The sequence below is a fragment of the Bidens hawaiensis genome, unplaced genomic scaffold, assembly GCF_021521415.1.
Source record: "Bidens hawaiensis isolate Kalapana, Puna unplaced genomic scaffold, B.hawaiensis_p1.1 tig00002477_1, whole genome shotgun sequence".
NCBI lineage: Eukaryota > Viridiplantae > Streptophyta > Magnoliopsida > Asterales > Asteraceae > Bidens > Bidens hawaiensis.
The window spans coordinates 2967847-2994411 of NW_027491136.1; the positions used below are offsets into that span (position 1 = coordinate 2967847).

At 35.1% G+C, this 26565-nt stretch overlaps 3 protein-coding genes and 3 pseudogenes across 4 annotated transcripts; 2 read left to right on the forward strand and 4 right to left on the reverse strand.

Moving 5' to 3' along the window:
• Nucleotides 1-467: 467 nt before the first annotated feature.
• Nucleotides 468-2989, reverse strand: LOC143619539 (pentatricopeptide repeat-containing protein At3g53170-like). Its single transcript, XM_077091439.1, has 3 exons — nucleotides 2678-2989; nucleotides 953-2048; nucleotides 468-851 (listed from the first exon to the last, which is right to left on the reverse strand). Exons 1-3 carry the CDS (start codon nucleotides 2987-2989, stop codon nucleotides 829-831), a joined length of 1431 nt encoding a protein of 476 aa, XP_076947554.1. The 3' UTR covers nucleotides 468-828.
• An 11103-nt stretch (nucleotides 2990-14092) lies between these two features.
• Nucleotides 14093-14605, forward strand: LOC143619540 (cytochrome P450 71A1 pseudogene; annotated as a pseudogene).
• Nucleotides 14606-16221: 1616 nt separating this feature from the next.
• Nucleotides 16222-19113, reverse strand: LOC143619542 (6,7,8-trihydroxycoumarin synthase pseudogene; annotated as a pseudogene). Its single transcript, XR_013151200.1, has 3 exons — nucleotides 18584-19113; nucleotides 17160-17622; nucleotides 16222-16833 (listed from the first exon to the last, which is right to left on the reverse strand). The product of XR_013151200.1 is annotated as a 6,7,8-trihydroxycoumarin synthase pseudogene (transcript).
• Nucleotides 19114-20366: 1253 nt separating this feature from the next.
• On the forward strand, nucleotides 20367-20870 carry LOC143619707 (17.5 kDa class I heat shock protein-like). Its single transcript, XM_077091575.1, has one exon. The coding sequence runs from the start codon at nucleotides 20396-20398 to the stop codon at nucleotides 20852-20854; it is 459 nt and encodes a 152-aa protein (XP_076947690.1). The 5' UTR covers nucleotides 20367-20395; the 3' UTR covers nucleotides 20855-20870.
• A 432-nt stretch (nucleotides 20871-21302) lies between these two features.
• Nucleotides 21303-22814, reverse strand: LOC143619637 (histone H3.3). The gene is made up of 4 exons (XM_077091521.1): nucleotides 22679-22814; nucleotides 22516-22592; nucleotides 21584-21674; nucleotides 21303-21504 (listed from the first exon to the last, which is right to left on the reverse strand). Exons 1-4 carry the CDS (start codon nucleotides 22748-22750, stop codon nucleotides 21334-21336), a joined length of 411 nt encoding a protein of 136 aa, XP_076947636.1. The 5' UTR covers nucleotides 22751-22814; the 3' UTR covers nucleotides 21303-21333.
• Nucleotides 22815-23789: 975 nt separating this feature from the next.
• Nucleotides 23790-25563, reverse strand: LOC143619638 (aldehyde oxidase GLOX pseudogene; annotated as a pseudogene).
• Between the last annotated feature and the right edge of the window lie 1002 nt (nucleotides 25564-26565).

Below are 26565 nucleotides of genomic sequence, written 5' to 3' on the forward strand. Positions count from 1 at the left end.
GAATTACGAATATGGATCAAACACAACAAAGAACATATATGCGTACCGAATGGTGCGCAGTGGTTGTTATCTTAGCGGTGGTGCCGGTAGTGGTGTCAGAGAATGCGGCGGTAGTGGTGGTGCCGACATGGTGGCGGTGACGACGATGGTTGTAGTGCGGGCAGCAACATCGATGGTTGCGTCAGTGATGGTGGACACCATTGGGGGTGGAGGCAACGGCCATTAGGTCGTGGATACAATAATCGATTAGTCGTGGGTGGTTGCTAGCCGTTTAATTTGAGTCGACCCAAATTAAGATGTTGCATAATTTCAGATTTTGAGTCTACCAAAATCAACACATTTCACATCTACTGAGAATTGAGTCATGATTGCCAAGTTTAACTGTCTGCAATACAAACAAGTGTGTACTACTATAACAATATTTATTGATGAATACTAGCACTTGATTTGGTTTACAGCGTGTCCCTTATAGATCTAAGGTTCTAAGAAGGAACACATGTTTATGTGCAAATATGGTCTTCTTATCAATATTGTCAAACATGTAGGTAAAAAGGCATGTCATACAAAGCATGAATAAGAAAACATTAGGTTGATGTTGCTGCTCAAAGAATGTAGCCATCACCTCTTTGCATATAACTATAAGTTAGCAGCCCATTTTCAATATAGTGTTTACCGTATTCAGGTTCAAGACACACACATTGAGTCCAATCTGCATGCGCTTGAAGTAGTAACCATATGTTGATTTGCACGTCAACCTTCATAATGATGCAGTGATAGTGAAGATATCATTCACTTGAAAACATATCATCCACACCATAAATGACAAGACTAGCCCTCAATCACCCATGTTCCTGACCACAACAACATCACATAACATATCAATCATGTTTTCACATTTTATATTTCAGTAAAAATAAACCGTCAAAGAGTACTAAGAAAGATAGCAACGTACCAGGATTATGTTCGGTCATAATAATCTTATTTTCCAAACTTTGAGCAGCTTCTACCATTCCCATAGCTTTGTAAGCATAAATCATGGTAGCAAAAGTAATCTCATCTGGTTCGCATCCTCTATCCTTCATTTCCACCAACATTTCACCCATTTTTTTCGCATCGCGTGCACGACCATAAACGCCGATAACACTATTAAAAAACATCGTATCAAGAACCACATCTGAATTCTCTATTTGCCTCATAATTGACTCAACCTTTTCCATTAATCCAGCTTTACCATAACCACTGACAAGAGAACAATAAGTAACCGCATTAGGCTTTATTCCTTCATGCTTCATTTTCAAGAAAAATTCATCCATTTTCTTAACATTTCCCGCCCTTTTAAATGTTTCAATAATTATGTTGTAAGTAATTGTACTCGGAGGAATAAATCTTTTACGCATATACTCCATAACCGACCCCATTTTGTCATACATCCCAACTTTACCATACGACTTGATTAATATATTAAACGTCATCACACTCGGTTTCACCCCCATTAACTGAAACTCATCAAACCATTTCTCCATTTCAACAATCATCCCTCGATTACCATACGCACCAATAACCGAATTAAACGTGAAAACATCTGGAACACACGTGCCGTCTTCAAGCATGTCAGTCAACATATCCTCCATCAATTTGAACAATCCCGCCTTACCATACCCGTCAATTATAGTATTATACGTCACGATGCTGCATTCGATTCCTAAATATTCCATGTCAGCAAGAATATGTTTAATCATGTCAAACCGACGAAGCTTAGTGCAACAGTTTATTAAAATCGAGTAGGTGCACACATCGGGCTTGCAGTCAGGTATCAACTTCATTTGGTTAATGATTTGAAATGATTCGTCAAGAAGGCCAGAGTAACCGTAAGCACTAACGAGTGCAGTGTAGACATCAACGGTGGGTTTAAGCCCATCTTGTAACATCAAATCGAAAAGCAAACTAGCTTTCATGGGCTGCCTGCATTTGCCTAATAGAACCAATAGCTTTGTGTATGTTTGGCATCTTGGCTCGTACCAGTGCTGATTACGAAGAAGATCAAATATCTAAACACATTTAAATGCGATATCATATCAATGTACCATCAATCAGTGTTGCAAATTGGGTTAACTGGGATTAATAGGTTCTATGCATTTTTTTAAAATTTTGAAAGTTTACATATAAAAATGTTTACCTAAATACTTCAAACATAAACAATTAAACGTAAACATAACAAATAAATGAGAAAACCAAGGTCCTATTGCCTTTCAAAAATTAATTGAAAATTCGAAAAAAGGTCCTATTTTTTTACTAATTTGACATGATATGACCGATTTGACAGACTAATCACCATTTACCGAGACACCAGTTGCCAACTAGGGCGTCTCTGATAGGGAGCAGGGTGGTCGACGGTATCAGGCCCGATCACCCATATAGGACCAAAAATTGTAAAGCATATATATTTTACATTTTTATATATACATTTTTAATAAAAGAAAACAACACCAACCTATTTTTAATAAAAGAAATCACAATTGTATTATTTGCCTTTTTAATATAAAAGTTGTCGAATTTACTTAAGGCCCAAATTTTACTCGCCTTCGGCCCAAAATTTTTTAACTATTCTTGGGGACGGACTAATTCCGATTTTTACAGGACTTCCATCAAATTTATAAAATTGAACATTTTTATTTACCTTAAGAGCAGATTCCCAGCGTTTATGACGGATGGCATTATCCAGAGCTTCCAACACAAGCTTTGGGGAAAATCGATTATGTTTGACAGTTGCGAAGTTGGCTTTTCGCTCAATTGCTTCAACTGCGGCTTCTGATCTTAGAATCCGAGACAATTGTTTGTCAGTGGATTTTTGGATACCTTGTGAAGAGGCATGGGGCTTCTTCTTGGCTGCTGTAATAAGCAAAGCAGATGGGCCTTGATTCAGGCATTTCGTCGAACACTTGGGGGGCAGAGTAAGTGACGAGGATGAGAATTTGTAGTCCACCTCCATCTCGCAAGATAACTAGAATCTTGATCCCACACTTGATAATTCTGCAAGCCACATCCACTATGTTATTATTTACATAAATAAATTAGAAATATATCCAAAGGCTAGGGGTATGGTTTAAACGGATACGTTATTCATACACATTACATACGATCGTACAGGGGTTATACGATCGTATAGAACCCACTTAAAAGTGGGTGTATATAAGTCAAAGGGTGTGTGGATAACCAGAGCCTTAAATAAAAGGATACATAGTTTCCGGTAATTGGTCAGGATAGTTTTTTCTTCCTTTTTTTTAAATGCCAATTATATATATATATATATATACACACACAATTAGCAACTTAAGGTTGTAACTTAGCCTTAAGTGATTGTACGTGCTTTTAGTTTTTTTTTTCTTTTTTACTTAAACTTTTTACTTTTTAACCTTCATACTTTTATATGTTTACAATTTAAGCTCAACACTTTTGCATCTTCAACTTTGATCCTTATACTTTTCATCTTTTATAAATAATTAATTTTACATTTTGGTCAAAATTTTGCGAGTTAAAACGATACAACTTGAGTGTGTGGTTCAACGTTTTACACATATTTTTCCCGTTTAACGGCTTTGCTGCAACCCGCGGGTCCTAGATTAATTTAAATATTGTTCTGTATGTTTTAAGTGTTTCGCGTGCTTGGTGAACCGTTTTTACATCTACTTTTCGTTCGGTTTTAGTTTAACTAAGTTTTTGTTTTCTATGATTAGTTTTGTTTATTTATTTATTTTTTATATGAGCATTTCCAATGTTGGTGGTCAATGGCGGTGGTGTGGCATTGGTGATACTTGGCACGATTTACGCCCCTGCTGTCACACCCCAACCTAAGGCGGAAATGTCGGGGCGTGATCCGATTGCTCACAGCTTGAAGATACTATCATATATAAAATGTGACAATATCCAATTAATTATTTAATTCAAATAATACACAATATTCAAATACAACAATACAATTCAAATAAATAAATACAATCATTTAAATTCAAGTTTGTCTTCAACATAACCCTAAGGTCTTTCTAAGTGTCCATCTTTCAACTCAGGCAACCTGCATATGCGTAGAAAATGGAGTTTTGGTCAACAACACATGTTGAGTGAGTTTACCACCAGTTTTGCAATAAAATAAGGATAATATAATAAATAAGCAAAACGTAATAAATGCGGCAATGAAATCAAACCATAAGCAAGTAAGCTGTCGACTAAACCATTGCCAAGCGAATCGGGCGCCGGTAAATCAACTATAAGCATATAAGAATAAGACCGTTACCAAGCGAATCGGGTGGTGGTCAATAGAATGAGAACCCTTTCAAAGGGGATATGTCAAGCGAATGAATACAATAAGACATAAGCACATAACAAGTAGATTTGATTAATCACACACAAGTACACGTTTGCTATTTTTTATATGTATGTATATATAGATATGTATGTATAGTATTATATACGCATATGTACCCAAAACATTTATGAAAATCGAGTAAAATAGGGAAATGATAAAACTCACCTGATCGAATAAGCCAAACGGGAATGATTACAGCAAGAACGATAATCACGCTCTTCGAGCGACAAGGATCCTAATTAAATAATATTATAAGTGAATTATAATGATATAATATGTATAACAAACTTAAGATTTCGATGTGATTTGAGTTACAATTATGATTTGGTATGTTACGGATTGAGCGATTGATTTTTCTACGAATTATTATTTAATTATAAAAATCTTTGTTTATCGTAAAATCGAACTTACAAATAATTGGTTTGAATAAATATGAGTTGCGATGTACTATAATGATAAATGCTTAATTATATAATTATCCTTAAATTTATATCCTGGAAATGGTAACAAATTTCAATGGTAAAAATATAGTTGATACTTATAGTACGTTTAATACGTTTATTATAGTTTGGTTTTGAAAATAATACATATATATACACACACACACGCATTTTATATGTTTATAATAAATATGAGCAATTTGATGAAAACATTTTAACGACGATGAGTCCCAATATTTAGTTTTGGTTTTAGATAAAATAATAATGATTTATTATTAATAAGAATTATACATATATATATATATATATATATATATATATACACACACACGAAACTAGCCGACACGATACCTTTAATCTTTATGATGTCGGTTTATAGATATTGTTATTTGATATTTAATATTAATTATAGTATACTTAAATAATTAAAACAAGTTATAACCATTAAAAAAATAAAAACACCAAAAACTTATTTATATATATACACACACACGAAACTAGCCGACACGATACCTTTAATCTTTAAGATGTCGGTTTATAGATAAAATATTGTTATTTGATATTAATTATAGTATATTTAAATAATTAAAACAAGTTATAACCATTAAAAAAATAAAAACACCAAAAACTTGGCCGGCCGGATTCGAACCCGCGCAGATGGCCAGGTAACAGAAGTTTGAACACACACACCCTAGCCAACTGAGCTAGAGAGTCAGTGGCTAAGATCTGTAAACACATTTATATATACAGAAACAAATTAAGACCAAATTGATTATAAGAACCCTAATCTGTAATCGTTCAATCTGTTTAATATTTGCTTAAATTGAGTTAGGGTTCTTTTTTACTAATGTTCGGCGATCAAGATTCATACTTTAATTACTTTGATTGGTGACGAATTCAGTGAGAATGACGAACCTGTAGCCACGGCAAGAAGAAGAAGAAGCGAACTGTAGGGCTTTTGATCGTCTAGTTGTAAGAGAGGTGCAGCCATGAGTAATTGAATTATATTGCATCTTAGAATATGTAAACGATTTTAGGGTTAGTCGGTTTGGGTTTATAATTAATTTCGTATCACAATTGATCTTGATTTCCTAATTAGCTATGACAGTTAGGACGAGAATGGCAAGATTAATCATAAACACAATCAAATTCCTAACTTAGATCGTTAATTTAGGCTCAAGTAATCTATACGGGTCAAGGTTTCGGGTTAACGGGTCATGGGTTACCGGATTACGGGTTATGGGTTATCAAGATGATATGCTGAATTTGTGTTTTAGTCCCTGAAGATTTGATATGGAAACATTAAAGGATTAAACTTTATGTTTGGGTTAAAAAAGGTATATATTCCAAAGTTTAATATATATTAAATAAACATAATAAACAAATATAAATTGTAAAATATTTTATCGATAAACGTGATACCTTTCAAGGTTAAAAACTACCCGAATCATAAAACGAGTCGGGTTATGGATATAAGTTGTATGTGGAAAACCCGAGTTGTTACACATGCCGCAACGCGGGGGTTTTTATAATGGTTCACAAAAGTTATCGCCACGGAAGAGGGGATGTTGAGTGAAAGCGGTGGTGGCGGTGATGGTGATTTCATGTTTTCAAGCAAAATAAATGAGTAAACAACGGTTTTACATCTGCCGCCGCAATGCGCGGGTGCCAATTCTAGTGTATAATACAATTATAAAGTTCGGTGCTGCAAAGTCCCGATTAGACAACTTTGTGGCACCTTATTGGTCTCTTTAGTTTGTTTTACTTTTGATTCGTAACAAACGTAACGAAAACCGGCCGAACACCTTTTTTGTCCTTTTTGGTTTGTTTTAGTTTGGTCCGTAACAAACGTAACGAAAACCGACCGAATGTCAATTTTGTTTTGTTTTAGTTCTAGTAGCGTACCAAACGTAGCTAAAACCGACCTAATGCCGATTTTATTTTTGTTTTTGTTTTAGTTCTGGTACCGTAACGAACGCTACATAAACCAACCGAATTTGCATAGACTCATTGTCTCAACGCCCGAGATTAACAACGGTAGGGTTTTACCAACGGCTGAGTTTTACTGGCCGACGCCATTGGTCCACACCAAATTTTATTATTTTTGTTTTTATTTTGGCTTTAGTTCTTGTACAATAACACACGTGACTTAAACTGACCGAATTTGCGTCGACTTATTGCCTCAACAATTGCGACCGATAACGCTTGGGTTGTACCATTGCCTGAGTTCTACCGACCTGCCCCCGCACAACGCGTCTGGTAAAACACTAGTTAATAGATAAAAAGAGGCAACTCTAGCAAGAAGCCCACTCGCTTGTTTATGATGTGTACTTTCTTCTTCGACATCATTTTCATTGGTCAACGAGAAATTGCCATATAGATGTGTAAAAATATCAATAAGATGTTGAGTGTTAGCATGTTTCATTGTTCTCGATCCATTTTTATATAATTACATTAAAAATTACTATATTTTTTGTTTTTTTTTCAATTAAATAATATTTATTTATATATTTATCTTTATTTATTTTCTCTCATCTACTCACAGACATTTTCAAAAAATATTAACACGTGATATGCTATATACGTGAAGCCACTTTTATGAGGTATGCTATTTATGCAAAACACTGCAAAATAGGCACATGGTCCATTGCAAGGCTCTATTCCATTCCATGTTAGCTTAGACCTCCTCAAAACAAGTCATCACGTAATCGCAACAATTCTTATTCGGTACATCAGATTCATTGAGCATTGCTTTTAGAAATATCTTGTTTTTGGTTAAGCTTTTTATTGTTTAACAAAGAATCTTGTTGTATAACAAAAGGAAGTCCAATTTAAAAACCCATTGTTTATTGCGCCTAATATTCATCAAGTGTTATGGATGGCCCTTTCATGGTTCTTTTGTCAACTATTGGGATTTGGCCCATAGCAATCCTAAGTATATCTTTTACCTTCTTTGTTATACTTCTACGATGCATTTAGCTCGTCTTCGGTCTTCATGGTCATAGTTTGATAGTATTCAGTACCCAAGCCTTGTTGGTTGGTTTATATTTCCATTTACTGGCAGATTTTAGTGTGGGCCAAGCCGGGCCACGGCCCACCCACTTTTTTCGCTGATCAATAGTGTGTAATTTTTCTGGAAAAAAGTTTATATTTCATGAGTCTGACACATCCATATTATTGTTCAAAATCCTTCGGTCCATCCATATATTGTGTTCAAGATCTATCACTATTTCCAATGATATCAAAGATTTAATTAAAGTCCATGCATATTCCATGTTAGCTTAGATAACGCATATTTTTGAGGTTGATTGAGTTAAACCCGTATTTTTGTTTTTGAATCTGTACAAGGCACACTTAGTTTGCTTTGAGGCAAATTGTTCTTCGCAAATTTTAACCTTGAAGATAGGTTTTGAACGTTTTGGTGTGTTTTAAAATAGTAGTTCACTTCTCATTTTTCTACTAAGTTACAATAAAGCAACAGTCAACTTAGGCTAGCAATACTATGTTTGCATTTTCTAAAATCTCCTACTATATATGTTCGCATTTACTAAAATCACATGCTATATGTGCAATTTCTATTATCATGTACCATGTTTGCATTTTATAAATTCACGTCCTAATAATTAAATGTCGTACAAAATTATCACTACGTCACTTCATATGACAATAAATTATTCGGATATTAACATCACAACTTTTCATGATGCGACATTATATATATACACAAAAAAGTTTTATGCTTATTGATTATGGTGCATGATTATATATATACATGATACATACGTAATTGCAAAACACATAGTACGTGATTATATACGAACATTTATACCCCTCTTGATTATATATACCATGTTACATGCATATACAGGAGATAAGCTCAAAGTTGTAGTTTTTGGAAAATATGTCCGAAAGCGTAGACGGAAGCGACCGACAAGAAAGTTTGACCAAAAGTAAACGAGCCTAAAAAATAACAATGAATTCAAAAGTCAAAACTATTGCAGACGCTTCATTCTTATCTAACTAGGTTCATCAAGTCTGAATTATTCTTATCTGAGGGTATCCCACTTTGTCATACAGCATTAATTATTCGGCATACAAAATTCGATATAATACACTTTACAATAATTAAGATATTTTCTAAATAAAACAAAAAGAATCTTCTGTGAGAAAAGTAATGTTTTTTTTTTTTTTTTAATTTCTAATAATATTTTTTCTTAAAATGTAAGAAATCATTATCTTACCTTGTTGATATTTCTCTTGTCGAATTTTAATAAGGTTAAGAAAGCTTAAAGAAACATGATGTATAGTTGTATATGATTGCTAATGGGATATGATGATGTGATAAGGGAGAGACTTAGTGTTTCATGTGACTTTGGTTTGATTCCAGCTTCTATTATTTAATTTCAGTGACACCAGATAATGAAGGGAGACTAGACGAGTATGTAGCTTTCAATAGTTGGATCCTTGAACTGAACAAGTTTTATCTCAATGCACTGTCGTGTCTTCAAGCGATTGTTCACGGCATTGCCTTATGTTAGAATTTTCTCCTGATTGAAAAGCAAATGTATTCTGACGTAGTGAATTTAATCACCAGCTCATTTGAATTATTCATTTTTCATTATTTTTAACACTCTCTCTCCTTTGTACGCGCAACATCTTTTCTTTTCTAAATCATCCCAATTTATCCTTAACCCCCTTGCAATGCATTCCAATCCATTCTTCAACCTTTTTTTTTTCATTTAGTTACATCAGCTAAACTATTTTCAAATTAAAAAACATAAATATAATATAATTAAAAAAAACTTAAAATAACGTTCATTAAAAAATCGCATCTAAAAAGCAAAACATAACATTAAAATATTAAATTAAACAAACATAAAATTAATCTTCCACTTCGGATTCACCGGTGTCGAAGTCTTGTTGAACAGGAGCCAGAGCCAAAGCCACAGGCACAGGATGATTCCTTAGGACATCCAGCACTTCCAGGTCATAAAAACCCCAGTTTGAGACATGGTTTCGGTGGTCATGACTTCTTGTGAAAATGTTTGTGCTTCGAGCATCACGCAAGTGAGTTACGTAGAATAAGTGGAATTGTGTAACACTATTAATTGACATCCCTCCGCTTTGCGTTAACTTGGATGCGGTACGTTGACCAGTACCCCCAAATTGAACATATGTGTCTTGAACTGCAGAACAAAATTGTGTTCGCGATACGTCATTGTCTGTCACGTGCATCCAAGCCCTTGCCAACGCTACCTCCCCTTTGTCGTGCTCTCAGAGACTTTTTTTATTTTTTATTTTTTTTTTGTGATTTGAAAAATAAATGTATCTGAGAGAGTTTGAAATGAAAGAATGAATGTTTGTGTAAAATTGGTTGAATAAAGTGTCACACCCCAACCTAAGACGGAAATGTCGGGGCGTGATCCGATTGCTCACAGCTCGAAGATACTATCATAATATAAATGTGACAATACCTATTTAATTATTTTATTCCAAATGTGCACACAATATTCAAATACAACAATACAATTCAAATAAATATATACAATCATTTAAATTCAAGTTTGTCTTTAATATAACCCTAAGGTCTTTCTAAGTGTCAATACTTCAATTTCAAGTAACCTGCATATGCGTAGAAAATGGAGTTTTGTCAACAAACATGTTGAGTGAGTTTATTACCAAGTTTTGACACAAAAAATAATGTTAATATAATAAATAAGTAAAACGTAATAAATGCGGTAATGAAGTCAAACCATAAGCAAATAAGTTGTCGATTAAACCATTGCCAAACAAATCGGGAGCCGGTAAATCAACCATGAGCAAATAAATAGAATAAGGCCATTGCCAAGCGAATCGGGCAGTGGTCAATGAGAACCCTCTCCAAGGGGATACGTCAAACGATTGCATACAAAGACAAATAAGCACATAACAAGTAAATTTGATTAATCACACACAATTACACGTTTGCTATTTTTGATATATATGTGTGTGTGTGTGTGTGTGTATAGTATGATATATGAATATGTCCCCAAAATTTTTTAGAAAACTAAATAAAATAGGGGAATGATAAAGCTCACCTGATCGATTAAGCCAAACGGGAATGTTTACGACAAGAACTATAATCACGCTCTTCGAGAATTACCGACAAGGATCCTAATTAAATGATATTACGAGTGAATTATATTGATATAATATGTATAACAAATTAATATTTCAATGTGATTCGAGTTACAATTATGATTGGTATATTATGGATTGAACGATTGATCTCTACGGATTTTTATTATTGTTTAATTATAAAATCATTGTTTATCGTATAATCGAAATTACAAAAAAATTAGTTTTGAATAAATATAAATTGAGATCTATTATAATAATAACCTTTTAAATATGTAATTATCATAAAGTTTATATCTTAAGTTTTGTAACTGAATCCAATGGTAAAATATACATTAACACTTTAATCATGTTTAATACATTTATTATAATTCTTATTTAAAACAAATAATACATACATATATATACATATATATTTATATTTATATATATATTTATATACATATGTAATACATATCTAATAAATATGAGCAAATTGATAAAAACATTTTAACAACGATAAGTCCCAATATTAGTGTCGGTTTTTTATAAAATAATAATGATTAATAAGATATATATATATACATATATATATATACATATACATATATATATATACATATACATATATATATGTATATACGAAAACTTGTAACGAAACTAGTCGACACGAAACGTTTAACTTTTATGACGCCAGTTTAAATAAAATATTGTTTATTTAATATTTAATATCAATTATAATATATTATAAACCATTTAAAATAGTTAAAAATAACTAAAAATAAAAATAAAAAGAACACGCAAAACTGAGACTCGAAAACGGGTGGCAGCCGGCCCACGAGAATGAACACACGCACATCAGCCATGCGTGCTAGTGTGTCAGTTGTTAAGAGTTTATAAACAGTTTTATATATACAGAATAAATAAACACTCAATTTGATTATAAGCCCTAGATCTGCAATCGTCCAATTCATTCATTATTCATTCAATTCATGCTAGGGCTTAGATTATACGATGCTAGAAGAACGAGATGCATGCTTTAATTACCTGAATTGTTGATTAATCACGGGTTAATCATGATTTAACAGTGGCGGCAAGGGAAGACGATGAACAGGGTATTAAAGACTTCGATAACCCAATTAACTAAAGGGGTTTGTCTTGCGCTGGTCTCGAGGGTGTGCAGACGGAATGAATTGAATTATAATCAAGCCTAGATTATATATTTGATTCTAGGTTAAAGACGGTTTGTATAATATTTCAATATAGGTTTGATTTGATATTGTTTCTTAATTAATTGAGTTGGTTAAGCCGATTATAGCATAAGAAATCCCAAAACTGATTCAATTCCAAATTTAGAATGACGATTGTGGCTCAAGAAAGCTAAATAGGTCACGGTTATTGTTAAACGGGTCATGGTTTACGGGTTTGGTTAGACGGGTTATAAAGATATTAAACAGAAACTGTATTTTGGTCCTTGAATAGTTGAGGTGGAAACTTTATAGGTTTAAAGTTTATTTTTGGATCAAAAATGCATACCTTCCAAAGTTTAATATGTATTAAATAAATATAATAAACAAAAATATAAATGCTAATAAAATTTCTTGATAAACGTGATTATTTTCAAATGATAAATTTCCCGAATCATAAAACGAGTCGGGTTATGGATATAAGTTGTACGTGGAAAATCCAAGTTGTTACATAAAAGGTTAATTTTATGGGTGTCAATCGTGTCGGGTTGGCGGATTGATAGGTTTCGGGTTGGCTGGTTGGCGTGTCGAGATTCTTCAATCTTAACCCAACTCGTATGTTTATTCGTGTCATAGCGTGTCGACCAATTTAAATTTGTGTCGTGCTCAGGTTGTGTTTCGGGTCAACCATTTTACGTTCATTTACGAATATGAGTAATACCTAATGGCTTAATTATAACCCAAATAATCAATTACACTTATTAATATAAAACATTTTAATAATTTGTGATAGATCTAATTGTTTTTATATGTTTATCTCTCATTCGCAATTAACAAACTTAGTTCACATATTTTGCTTAAGATAAAAACGAACGAATGGAAATAACAAGAGAAAAGACGGTTATGACTAATAAAAATAACAATGTTGGAAGTAGAGAGCGGATAAAAATATTTTTAAAAGTAATTAGGTTAACTTTTAAAAGTTAATAGATATATGAAAAATTATAAATCAAAATATTTAACTTTAAATGTAATACTTCTTATCTCTAAAATAAAAAATATTAACTTCTCTATAATTCTTAAACGTGTTAATAGGTCAACCTAAATTTTAGTTGGTCGGGTTCGGGTTGACATGCTTAAGAAAGCGGGTTATGTCAACCAAACCTATAGTTTTTCGTGTCGGGTTTCAGGTCGTGTCAAGAATTGACAGCCCTAAATAATTATTTTATTTTCTAAATATCACTGTTTAACGGTAATATTACCGTTGTGGCTGTAGTAGAACGTGACACGGCACGTCTCACACCCCAACCTAACGGTGAAACATGCCGAGGCGCGACAATATTTGTATCATAGCTCAAAGTCACTAAAAATAATAAAGCGTCAATATCTAAATTTATTTATTCACAACAATCGTACACAAACCGTTCAAATAAAAAAGAAATAAATACTATATTTAAACTTTATAATTTTTAGCCTAAAGTCCAAAATCATGTCTTCACTTCAAATTATTTTCTAAAATTACATGCATTACGCGTAAAATAATTTGTCAACAAGACGTGTTGAGCGAGTAACCACGGTTTAGTATAATATTAATAATAGTAATGAGAAATAAACAATTCCTTGCGTAGGTAAAATTGCATCGATTAATATAAACAAGTATATGTGTCTTTTCGATCATGCCAATAGATTTCAGACATGCCTACTCGGACGAATTCACAACCAATAACAATATAAAATTAAAGTGTCATTTCCCCTCGAACCAAACTGTGTCGATTTACTCCGGCGGCATATGATCAAACTATGAGGATGAGGATGAGATACCAACCAACCATAAAAGCAGTAAACACATAATTCATATAGCAAACAATAGTTAATCGAGTAATATCACAACAACACAAATAAGGGAATTGTGTTTGAGTACAAAATTGTAAATAATAATAGTTTAATACGCATAATGCCCTCAAAAATAGAGAAAAAATGGATGTGATTACTTTAGGCTGATCAAAGAGATGAGGGAAGACACCAACATACATGTATGTGAAATAGATGAGGATGATCTTTCGAAACTCTTTTATCTGAAGGCTGTGATCAAAGAGACCTTGAGACTATACCCTCCAGCTCCTCTCCTCGTACCTCGAGAAACGAGGGAAGACACCAACATACATGGTTACCAAATCAAGAAAAATACCTTAGTTTACGTCAACGCATGGGCTATTGGGAGGGACCCTAAATCTTGGGACAACCCGGAAGAGTTCTTGCCTGAACGGTTCTTGGGTGGCTGTGATATTGATTTCAAAGGGAACAATTTTGAGTTGATTCCTTTCGGTGCTGGTCGAAGAATATGTCCTGGAATGTCAATTGGAGTTGTCATGGTGGAGCTTTTACTTGCTAATCTTCTTAACTTGTTTAATTGGGAGCTTTCGGATGGGATGAGGAAAGAAGATATAGACTTTGAGGTTATGCCTGGAATAACTATGCACGAGAAAAATGAACTTTGCCTTTTAGCTTGTGTGTACATTTAAGAGATTATTTCTTTTTCAGATTTATAATATTTATTAGTTGACAAATAAATTAAATATGGTTTAGTAACTGGTTGAGTAAAGTGCTATTTTTGTTATTGTAGTTTGGCAAATAATGCTAATTTAGTCCAAAAAATTTATTTTTTGCATTTGGATCTTCCACGTTTTTCAATTCTTGCCAATTACATCCAAATCACTAACCTCGTTAAATTTAATCGTTAAGTCATGGGTAAACATGTCTTTTCACTATTTCTTTATTATATGAGTAAAGTGCCAAAATCGTCCCTAAGGTTTAGTCATATTTGCGAATTTCGTCCAAAAATATTTTTTTTCACAAGTAGACCCTCGATTTTTCCCAACCGTTGCCAATTTCATCCAAATTGTTAATTCGGTCTAAATTCAACGTTAACTTATGGGTGTTACTGTCCTTTTACATGTTTGTTTACATTATTGTTATTATGTGTTTGTTTGATGACATATATTAGGGATGAGCTCGGTAACGTACCGGTACCGGTCCCGAAAATCGCAAATGTTTGGTACAAGTACCGAAATGTTCGGTTCGGTACCGTACCGGTACCGATATTTGAGGTAAAATTCGGGAAATACCGGTACCGTACCGGTCCCAAAAACTCAAAACCTCGATACTGATTGGTACCGAATCGGTACCGAGGTTTCGAGTTTTCGGGACCGGTACAGTACCGGTACCGGTACGTATTTCAAGAATTTTACCTTAAATACTGGTACCGGTACCGGTTCAGGAAATACGTACCGGTACCGTACCGAATATTTCGGTACCTGTACCGGTACAAAAAATTTGCGATTTTTGGGATCGGGATTTTCGGTACCGGTACAGTACCGAGCTCACCCCTACCGGTACCGATTTTGTTCATCCCTAACATATATAACATTTCACGATTCCTATGTTTGAATCAAATATATTATCCGTTTGTTTATCTTCTTTATTTTTAGTCATATAAGCGTTTAGCTCAGCTTAATAATAATAACAATGTAAACAAATACATAAAAGGACAGTAACACCCCTGAGTTAACGTTAAATTTAGACCGAGTTAACAATTTTGACGAAATTGACAACGGTTGGGAAAAATCGAGGGTCTACTTGCGAAAAAAATATTTTTGGACGAAATTCGTAAATATGACCAAACCTTAGGGACGATTTTGGTACTTTACTCGTATAATAAAGAAATAGTGAAAAGACATGTCTACCCCCTTACTTAACGATTAAATTTAACGAGGTTAGTGATTTGGATGTAATTGGCAAGAATTGGGAAACGTGGAGGGTTCATATGCAAAAAATAAACTTTTTGGACTAAATTCGTATTATTTGCCAAACTATAAGGACGAAAATGGCCCTTTACTCTAACTGGGTTGAATGTTTTAAAGCTTTAATGTAACAAGGGTGAACCTCTACACATATGTAATGGTGGATTGGTGGTATATTACTTAAAATAAACGTATTGCGGTTATGGTATACCGTATACCATATTTTTGTATGAATTTAGGTTCAACTTTTATGTTACAGAAGAAAAAAAAAAGAGGGATCGAATCAATAATCTTTTAAAGTTAATGTTAATTGTATACGCACCATAATTAATAATCTTTTAAGAGCACACATGAGCTAAAAGGCAAAGTTCATTTCTCTTGTGCATGGTAATCCCAGACATTGCATCAAAGTCTATATCTTCTTTTGTCGTGCCATCCGGCAATCCCCAATCAAACCAGTAAAGAAGATTAGCAAGTAAAAGTTCGACTATGACAACTCCGACTGACATTCCAGGACAGATTCTTCTGCCGGCACCAAAAGGAATCAACTCAAAATCATTCCCTTTGAAGTCAATATCACAGCCACCCAAAAATCGTTCTGGATTGAACTCTTCCGGGTTGTCCCAAGATTTAGGGTCCCTCCCAATAGCCCACGCATTGATGTACACTAGAGATTTTTGCTTGATTTTGTAACCATGTATAATGGTGTCTTCCCTCGTTTCTCGTGGCACGAGAAGAGGAGCTGGAGGGTATAGTCTCAAGGTCTCTTTGATCACAGCCTTTAGATAGGAGAGTTTGGAAAGACCATCCTCATCTATTTCACCGTTATTCCCGATAACATTTCTTACTTCTTGTTGCGCTTTCCGCATTACATTAGGGTTCTTTATTAATGATGTCATTGCCCAAACCACAGTTGCTGCACTAGTATCTGTCCCCGCTACAAGTACATCCTTTTGAAGTGAAACATATAAACAATTAGACAATGGAACAAAGTATTGAGTGAAAGAAATCAAGAATGATCTTCTGATGTATGTAAAATTAATAATAATAAATATCAATTGGTATATACTTCAACTACAAAGTAATTCCACCAAAGGTTATGATCATTTTCATTATAGAAAAATAATGCCCAATTGGTGTTCGAAATAATATATAACTAAGATTGAAGTAGTGGATTAGAATAGATTATATTGTTGATAAAATTTTTTAAAAAAAACAAGAATTTTTTTTCGAGCTAAAAACCTTGTGCATGAATAAACTAGCATATTCTCATTACCATGAGCATGGCTTTTATGTGGTCGTGAGTGAGATTGAAGAGTTTGTCTTTCACAAGTTGTAGTAGAATATTAATAGCATCATCCTCGTCCTCCTCAAAAGACTTTTGTTTTTGAGTATTGAGTCTTTCATCAATGAGCTGTTGGTAAAAGGAATCAAGATCTCGGAAGCATTTCTCGAGCCGGTTTGTCTTGCCCATCAACCGGTCAACCAAACCGACAAAAGGCAGACCTGGCCAAATGTCCGAGACATAAAGATCAACCAAATGCGCCTGAAGTTTATTAAGTAGTCCAAGAACCTTGTTTCTTTCATGTCCATCTTGGTACTTCTTGCCAAAACTTACTCTCATCATTATGTTACTCGTCACATTCTTCATCATTTCACTCAAGTTTACCTTTTCACACGAAAGAGCCAGGTCATGTATCAGTTTCATGGCACTTGAGACCTCATCTTCTCTAACATACCTTGAAAATTGAAATGGAAAACAAAACGATACTGATCAATACTAACTGAAATCTAGATTCTTTATAGAGATTACAATGAAAAGAATAACGATAAGTTAATCATCTAAAGATAATGGTAAAAAGCTAATGATTATTTAGATATCTAAACTAGAGATAAAATAACGACTACAAACTAGGGATGAGATCGGTACCGTACCCGAATCTGAAAGTATCCGTGCCAACAATCAATTATCTATAATATCAAAACCGTAATACCATAACCAAAACCGTAATAACACATCCAAAGTGAATGGAACGAGTGTTTGATTGGAACTGTTGGTTTATAATCTACTGGAACTAGGGAAGACCGGAAGATATAAGACAATGAAGTTTTGAAAAGCCTGCTTGAAACCTTAAACCGGCTGATGATAAAAAGCAAAGGTACGTCAAGTCATGTGGGTTGGAAGGCCAATAAAAGCCCTGGCATATTCTAAATGGGTACTGGGTACCCGTAATACCTATACCAGTACTTGAAAGTACCCATACCTAAAATCAGTAAATCTGTGTACCCGTACCCGTGCTGAATTGACAGGTATGGGTACCGGTAATGAACGATACGGGTACGAGTATTCGGGGAAAAAATCTCATCCCTACAACAAACCTTAAAAAACCTTTAAAAGCTTGAAAATCACGATCGTTGATAACCTAATACTACCAAAGTGTGACCGAAGTATTTCCGACGACTAATTGCCGGTAATTGCCCACGCGGACAATGGTTTGAAAAGTGTTGTAATCTTATCAAAAATTCAATCCTTAATTACTGATAGATTACTGACGACAGATACTCCGTCGGCATTGGGTTCCCACCAAATTTGATTTCAATAGCAATTAATAGTGTAACAAGCAAACTAAGAAATAAATTATAAATCAAAATATCAAATAATTATATATATTAACCACATGCATATAAGTTCCCACATACCTAATAGATTGTATTCTTTTAGGACTGAACAAATGAATGGTAAAAATCTTTCTCATCTCTCTCCAGTACTCATTGTATGGAGAAAACGTTATGTCTAGGCCATTATAAGATAACTTCCGTTGGCTAGTAAATAATGGCCTACCGCAAAAGTTAACGTCATGGGTTTTCAAGACTTGTTTAGCTAAACTCGCGGAAGATATAACAACAGCCGAGTTGAAACCGAACCGAAGGGATACGATCGGACCGTAAGGCTTGGTGAGATCCCATAAGGAAGTATGGAGGCTTGCCTGATCGATCTGGTGCAAGTTGCCGATGAAGGGTAGTCCAGGAGGGCCTGGTAGTTTTGATTTCTTTTTGTGAGCAAGGTAAATGAGAGATAAGAGAAGAGATAGAAGAAGTGAAAAAGATAGTAGCATATTTGAGATCAGGTTATGAATCTGCACCAGTAGTTTTTGATATTTAGAATTGAATGGAGCTAAGATGAGAATGAATCTACAGTGATTTTTGAATTCTGGTTGCATGATGGCCATACACTTAAAAAGTGTTTTTTTTTTAAATTAATTTCTTCTCATATTTTTCTATTTTTGTATGCGGCCTTTAGTTTCGTCATGGAGACCATAGCCATTCGGTAACAATATTAGGAATACATCAATGAGGTTAGATACCAAACAATATTAGGAATACATCAATTAGGAATACATCAATGAGGTATGATACCAAACAACATCAATGAGGAATACAGCAATAAAATCGAATGAGCTAGCGAGAACGAACAATAAAATCGAATGAGCTAGCGAGAACGAACAATAAAAATACTATTAAAAATATCAAAAAGTTGTTTGGTATGTTTCACACCAAAGCTCCACGTACGACCACGCCAGGGTAACACAATGTTTACTCACATTGGTTTTGACCTCATCAACACCATGTCCCACTTCATGGTTCCATACCTCACCATTTTACAACAATGGGCATCCAATATTAGATTTTTGCCACTCAATTAAACCTCAATAATTCGCTACTCGCTAGTATAAAATCTTTAAAAAAATAATTCTTAAAGGTTGATTGTGAAAAGATTGTTTTAAAAAAAGAAAAAAAAAGGAGTGTAAGAAAATAATTTTTGTACAGTGTTTAAGAAAATATTAATTTGTTGTGGAGCTACTTACCCGTGTTCAGCGGGTCATGCATAGTAATGTTATGATTCCAAAATCAGCAAATATAGTTTTTAAAAGATTGAGTTTTGCGATTCAAAAATGGGTAGCGGCGCAGCTTGTTACCCGCTTGCCTTCTGTTTCAATGTAATCTGAACACTTTTGAAAGTTGATTTAAATCCTAATCATTCAAGTTGTAATAATCAAATAATTAGATCGAGTACTTTGTGAATTAAAAAAAAATAACAATATAAAATGTTTTTAAAATATTACAAATTAAAAAAAAAAAAACTTTTTCTCAAAATAACCCAAAAATGTAATTATAAAAATAAAAATATAAAACGTAAATTATTCTTTTTGATTAGCAAATGAACAACCGAGAAGGTTTGAGTATAAACCCGGGTATGGTATACCGTATATCAAATATCAACAAAAAGAAAACAATTTCCCGCATGCTCGAGAAGCTTCTGTCGTTTGTATGAGTCTATGGAATATGATTAATCTTTAAGAGCCATCCTGAAGGTTCTTGAAGATGCTCCAACCAAATATATAAATCCTAAACCTGCTCATACCAAAAACAAAACAGAACAGCAGCACAACTCATCGAGTCAATCAAGCTAGCTAATCTAATCAAGTCCTTCACACACATTTGAATTTGAATATGTCCATCATTCCAAGCCTCTTCGGTGGCAGGCGAAGCAGCGTCTTCGACCCCTTTTCACTCGACGCCTGGGATCCCTTCAGAGACCTTCAGGTTCCATCTTTCTCCAACGAAACCTCGGCTTTGGCGAACACCCGTGTGGATTGGAAAGAAACACCAGAAGCACATGTGTTCAAGGCTGATCTTCCCGGAATCAAGAAAGAAGAGGTGAAAGTGGAGGTTGAAGACGGAAACATCTTGCAAATCAGCGGCCAGAGAAACATCGAGAAGGAAGACAAGAACGATACATGGCACCGTGTGGAACGCAGCAGCGGGAGCTTCACAAGAAGGTTCAGGCTGCCGGAGAATGCCAAACTGGAGGAGGTGAAGGCTGCAATGGAAAACGGTGTGCTCACGATTACTGTGCCCAAGGCGGAAGTGAAGAAGCCTGATGTTAAGTCTATTGAAATCTCTGGTTAGAAATGTTTCATGATGTGTATTGAGTATGTATGATTCCCATGTGTGTGTGCTATCATTATCATATATGCATAAGTAGTGTTGTTTCTGTAAACAATACAATACAGATGAATAAAGTGTTTTCTTTCTAGATCTTTGTGTGTATGAAATATACATTAATCCTTAGGATAAAGATTTTTACTCCTCCCACCAATTTTACCATCTGCAAGTTTGCAGTTAAGTGTACTAGAGCAGATGCTTAAAAAAGCTCACCTTGAGCATTACTGAATCAATCATATCATTAATTAATCACCAATTTCATTACGAATTTCAAACTATATAAAGTCTTAGGATGTTATAACAGATAATCATCTATCAAGTTTGATACCATAAACATCACATCACATAATCTAGAAAACAAGTTCAGCATGTAAAGAATACATACCACTGCAACTGCAACAAAAAAAAAACAAATCAAACTAGAACTTTAGTCGGAAAGGGATCTAAGCACGCTCGCCACGAATACGCCTGGCCAACTGGATGTCTTTGGGCATGATGGTGACCCTCTTGGCATGGATGGCACACAAGTTAGTGTCTTCAAACAGACCCACAAGGTAAGCTTCAGCAGCCTCTTGAAGGGCCAACACAGCATGGCTCTGAAACCTCAGGTCAGTCTGTAAATACATGAAACGAGTTTAGAATGGGGATTATACAGGTATGTTTTAAAACACAGAATGAACGAGAAGCACAAACCTTGAAATCCTGAGCGATTTCACGAACAAGCCTCTGGAAAGGCAACTTGCGGATGAGAAGCTCTGTGCTTTTTTGGTACTTACGGATCTCACTGTATCGAAATTAAAGTAATTATTAGTAATCACCAAAGAATTATCAATAACCATAATAGGTATTGATTTTTATTAATCCCAACTAACTTCTTTTGGTCGTTGTCGGTCCCAACTAACAAATTGGCTGCTGACGGTCCCAATTTTTAACGCATTTGTTCCCAACGGTTGGCAACTAACGAAATCCTAAAACCATTAGTTACAGGTCGCCGGAAAAACATTTTTGTCGGAAAAATCACATTTTTTTCCAAAAAACACCACCCGAGCACCGCCACCACCACCAATTGACTCACCACCAACCAACCACCACCACTTGAGCACCATCAACCGATTCCGACGATGGTTCTAGGGTTCTGGCGACCTTAATAATTGGGGCTTTTACTAGAAAAATGTTCCTAAAGGCCCGATACAAAGTTACAAAGATGTTTGGAACAAAAATGTTGAGTTTTCTAGAAAAAAAATTGTTAGTTTTCCGGCGACCTGCAACTAATGCCGTTAGGAGGATTTTGTTAGCATCCAACATTGGGAACAAATTATAGTTGGGACTGTCCGCAACCAATTCGTTAGTTGGGACCACAGTCGGTGATAGTTGGGATTAATAATACCAAAACAAAAAATCATATAGAAAGCTCAAAATCAGGAGTTTAAAGACAGTTTAGAGGATCTCACTGTATGGAAATTAAAGTTGAAATCAATAATTATCTATCTCATGTTCTTACAAATAACCATACGGAAAGATCAAATACTGATATATTATACAGGATGAGATCGAATTGTAAATTAAAAAAAGACAAACTGAAATCACTTATTATTCTAGGGTTTCAAGACAGTCTGAAGGCATACCGGAGAGCAACGGTACCAGGACGGTAACGATGGGGCTTCTTCACTCCTCCGGTTGTCGGAGCTGATTTCCTGGCAGCCTGACAAAATTACAAATTGTTATTATTATTATATTATGTGTATGGTATGTCTACAGATTTGAATCTGCTGAACCACAATCGCATACCTTAGTAGCGAGTTGTTTACGGGGAGCTTTTCCGCCGGTGGATTTACGAGCAGTCTGCTTTGTACGAGCCATTGATCGAACAGAGTTGTAGCTAACAATGGATGGTTGTGAAGAAACTAGGGTTTCGAATTGGGGGTGGGTTATATAAAAGGGGAAACGTGGGCCTCAAGTTTTTAACGGTCTTTATATTTTGAAATGGTCAATCATCTTGCTACTTTGCTCTCATTGGTGGGTTTCTTATACGTGGGCAAATATGATTGGCTTTCATAACTTCACACGGATTAGGATCTCAAAGAGGTAAACACATCAAAATGTTTAACCTGTATGTCATATGCAGCATCCTTATCGTTACTCCAAGAAACCGTTTTGTTTATCTTAACGAGCTTATACACTGAGCTCGAACTTGACTCATAAAAGCCTCGTTCTTTAAATAATTTATTTAATATTTTAAGAAAAATTGCATTGCAAGTTTAGATCCAACTTAATGAGTGGGCTACTTAAAGTTTCATTGCTCACATAAGAGTGGCGTGAGCAGGACTAGTTAAACCAAAACACATCGCCAAATCTTACCAACAATTAATATATGGCTTTTTATTAGAGTACATGGCTTTCCTGAAAATGTAAATAATCTTGAAACATCTCTTAAACAATCATGTTTAATCTTAGAGATCTTCTGTCATTCACAATTAAAAATTAAAATTTCTTAATGCCTCTATTAATGTAGATTAGAAGTGCGATTTTACTAATGCAATTACAAGTGCAATGAGATGTGTATAGGATATTAAACACTCGAATGAAGATAAATTCCACACATTTCAAATTATGGCACCCTTGACTGATTTTATGCTTAGGTTGAAATCTCATTATTTTACACCTTGTCATTTTATAGAATATTAGGTAAAGAGTACTATAGTCTTCAATTCAATTATTATATATGTATAACTCACATAACTTCAACTTATGCTTTTTCCATTAATATATATATATATAAACGAACACTTAAAGATCAAACGTCTTTTGCACTCTATTAGTGAGTGGTCCTTTGAAAGCCAGACAAACTATATATGAGAGCAACAAACCAAAACAAAAGTGTCCTGGCTCTTGTCACTTATCATTCGATCTTTGCCCAAATCCCTGGACTAGGAATACCTTTATGTACCACAAACACCATATAGTATCCAGCTGGAGCAATGTTGTGCGAGGGAGGCGCAGTCACACCGACTATATAGCTATTCTTTCCCACGCCTTTGATGGGCTCACCATTATCAAGAGCCAACAACCTTTGATTCATAGAAAAAGAGTGTGTGATAAACGGCGGTGCCACCATGGTCACCGAGACCATTTCCAGATCCATAGGGCCTGTTACGGTGAATGCAATATCCACATGTTTCCCATATGCCATCACAAGGTGATTCTGGGACAAGATTATTTCGGGCCGTATATCTGAATATGTTGGATCTAAATAACTCGGTGGAAAAGACTCGATTCTCAACTCCGTCGGGTAAAGTGCTGTCTTGAATTCGTACTTTTCATGTGGGTTACTTCCAGCAACAAGAATGCGACCATCTCTTAATAAACCCGCAGTCGAATGGTACATTCGAGGTATTGTGCTCGGATTTTGCACCTTGAACCTTGTCCCGATCTTATGATCGGGCCGGTAAGTTACAGGGTGGAGAGCTGGGTTCCTCCTCAGGTCCCACCCTGCAACTCCTTTTGTTGCACCATTGATTATCAAAACTTGACCGTCAGGTAACAACACCATGTCACCCATGACTCGAGCCACAGGCATGGTCTCCATAACCCATTGTGGGTCCGGATCTGTTAACTGAATCCGCCCACAAGTGTCCAATGCATCATCAAATTTCCCATTCAATGCATTATTAAACGAAGTTTTGTATGCACCCCCGCATATCAAAACCTCAAAACTCAACACAAGCCCATTTTTTATATGTAAAGGTAGTAGCACCGCCGAGCCAGTGCTCGGGTAGCTCCTCGGTTGACCATCCGGCATTGTTGGGTACGTCTTGACGACTTTATTCTTGGAATAATCGAATAAAATACCACGATTATTCGCGAATATGAACAAACTACCATCCAAATATTGGAAAACAAAGGGGTACAAATTATTTTCGTTCACGTCAATAGTTTGAGCCAAAAACGGCAGATCAATAGCATTCTCAGCCTCCGACGTCTTCGGAAAGAACTCATAATTAAACATCTGACGACCACCGATGACAATTTGCCTACCATCAGGTAACATATGATTAGTAGCATACCATCTTCCCTCAGCCAACCCATTTGGTATCTCTTGCCAGTCACACGTACCGCATGATTTATAAACTCGTACAGTTCTAAAACCATTGCCGGATCCGCCCGTTTGTACCAGGTTTCCATCGGGTGTTAAACTTCCAGAGGAGCACCAAGTATCGGTTTGTACGAATAATGGTCGTATGGTTTTTGTTACAACATCAAACTCCATAGAATGAGCGGAGCAATCGTGTGGATTTGGGAGGCATTTGCCTTTCGGTAATGAGATGTTGGAGGTGCCGAAATTAGTTCGATCAAACATTACAACACGGTCGTTTGGAAGTAGTTGCATGTGCATGGCAGAGACGCCCGCGTTTTGGACGAGAAGGGACCATGTTTCGCCCGCGGTGGAGCATGGTGGGGCTTGGTGGAAGATGAAAAGAAAGAGGAGGAGATGTTGATAGAGGATGGAAATAGTATGAGCCATAAGCTTGGGTTTGTTTGTGTGTTTTTGGTGATGTTGGTAGTGTGAAGGAAGTAGAGTAAGGCATGGGTTTATATACTGCTTCAAAGACGAGACTTTCCTTATGGTTGGCATTCTTTAAATATTTTCTTATGCATGTTTTTCATAATACAAATTATTTAAATTCTGGACTAGAAATCTGAAAGGACAAACCTAGTGCGCAAGGCATGGTGGGGGTGTCAACACAGTCAGGGACGGATTTATTTAATTGAGTACCGGGTCAAGCGAACCAGGTGTTTTTCGAACCGTAGTGGAGCATTTAATAGCGACTTTTTTAGCGAACCAGGTGTTTTTCGAACCGTAGTGGAGCATTTACTTGACCCGAACCGTTAAACCAATCCGAATTGTCAACCCGACCCAATTTTTTTATACGCGTTCTTATATATTTAGAGCATCTTAAAATAGCGAACCAGATAAAAAAAAATTCTAAATCCGTCACTGAACACAGTTGAGCCTGATGTTCGTATTCTTGCCATGCATTTTTGTAAGAGGTTGTTTCTAAGGCATACAATCGTAATGGGGTATGGATATATCATACCATGTATAATTGATCAAATTGACTACGATGCTTATTTTCTTAACTTCATAACTATGAGTCTCTTCCTGTTTACCATATTTACTTAAAATTATACGTATGTCTTAAATCTGAACGTTAACAAAGGTTAAAAAAGGTAAGACTTGAAGTTTCAATTGAATCACAATCACAATTGACAAAAGGGGTTATAGCTAAAACGTGTAACTACTACAAAATATTGAACGAAATAGTATCACTGAATCGAGTGGCGGATCTAGAAGATAAGTTCAGGAGTATTCCAAAAAAATATTTTTTTGGAATTACTGGTAAAAAAATGTGGAAGGTAGGTTTCGGCCCTGCACAAGTAAAGTTTAAGCAATTATAGTGATGCTTAACAGTTACTCTAACACTTCCAGATATTAAACTCCTAAACATAGTACACATACCGGCTCCTAATAATCCTAAGAGCATCTACAACAACAAACCTTCACATACTGTCACATCATATTTTAAATTTTTCTTAAAAACTTTACTTTCTGTTACAACAAGCCTACACAAACTCCCATTAAAATAATATATAGTATTATATATATATATATGTAT

Excerpts from the sequence above, each read along its gene's own strand:
- LOC143619539 (XM_077091439.1), bottom strand. The coding sequence starts at position 2,989 with ATGGAGGTGGACTACAAATTCTCATCCTCGTCACTTACTCTGCCCCCC. Across the intron at positions 2,049-2,677 it reads GCTGGGAATCTGCTCTTAAG|ATATTTGATCTTCTTCGTAA; the intron begins GTAAATAAAAAT and ends AAATGTGTTTAG. Across the intron at positions 852-952 it reads TATGACCGAACATAATCCTG|GAACATGGGTGATTGAGGGC; the intron begins GTACGTTGCTAT and ends TGTTGTGGTCAG.
- LOC143619707 (XM_077091575.1), top strand. The coding sequence starts at position 20,396 with ATGTCCATCATTCCAAGCCTCTTCGGTGGCAGGCGAAGCAGCGTCTTC.
- LOC143619637 (XM_077091521.1), bottom strand. The coding sequence starts at position 22,750 with ATGGCTCGTACAAAGCAGACTGCTCGTAAATCCACCGGCGGAAAAGCT. Across the intron at positions 22,593-22,678 it reads GTAAACAACTCGCTACTAAG|GCTGCCAGGAAATCAGCTCC; the intron begins GTATGCGATTGT and ends TAATTTTGTCAG. Across the intron at positions 21,505-21,583 it reads AAATCGCTCAGGATTTCAAG|ACTGACCTGAGGTTTCAGAG; the intron begins GTTTGTGCTTCT and ends ATGTATTTACAG.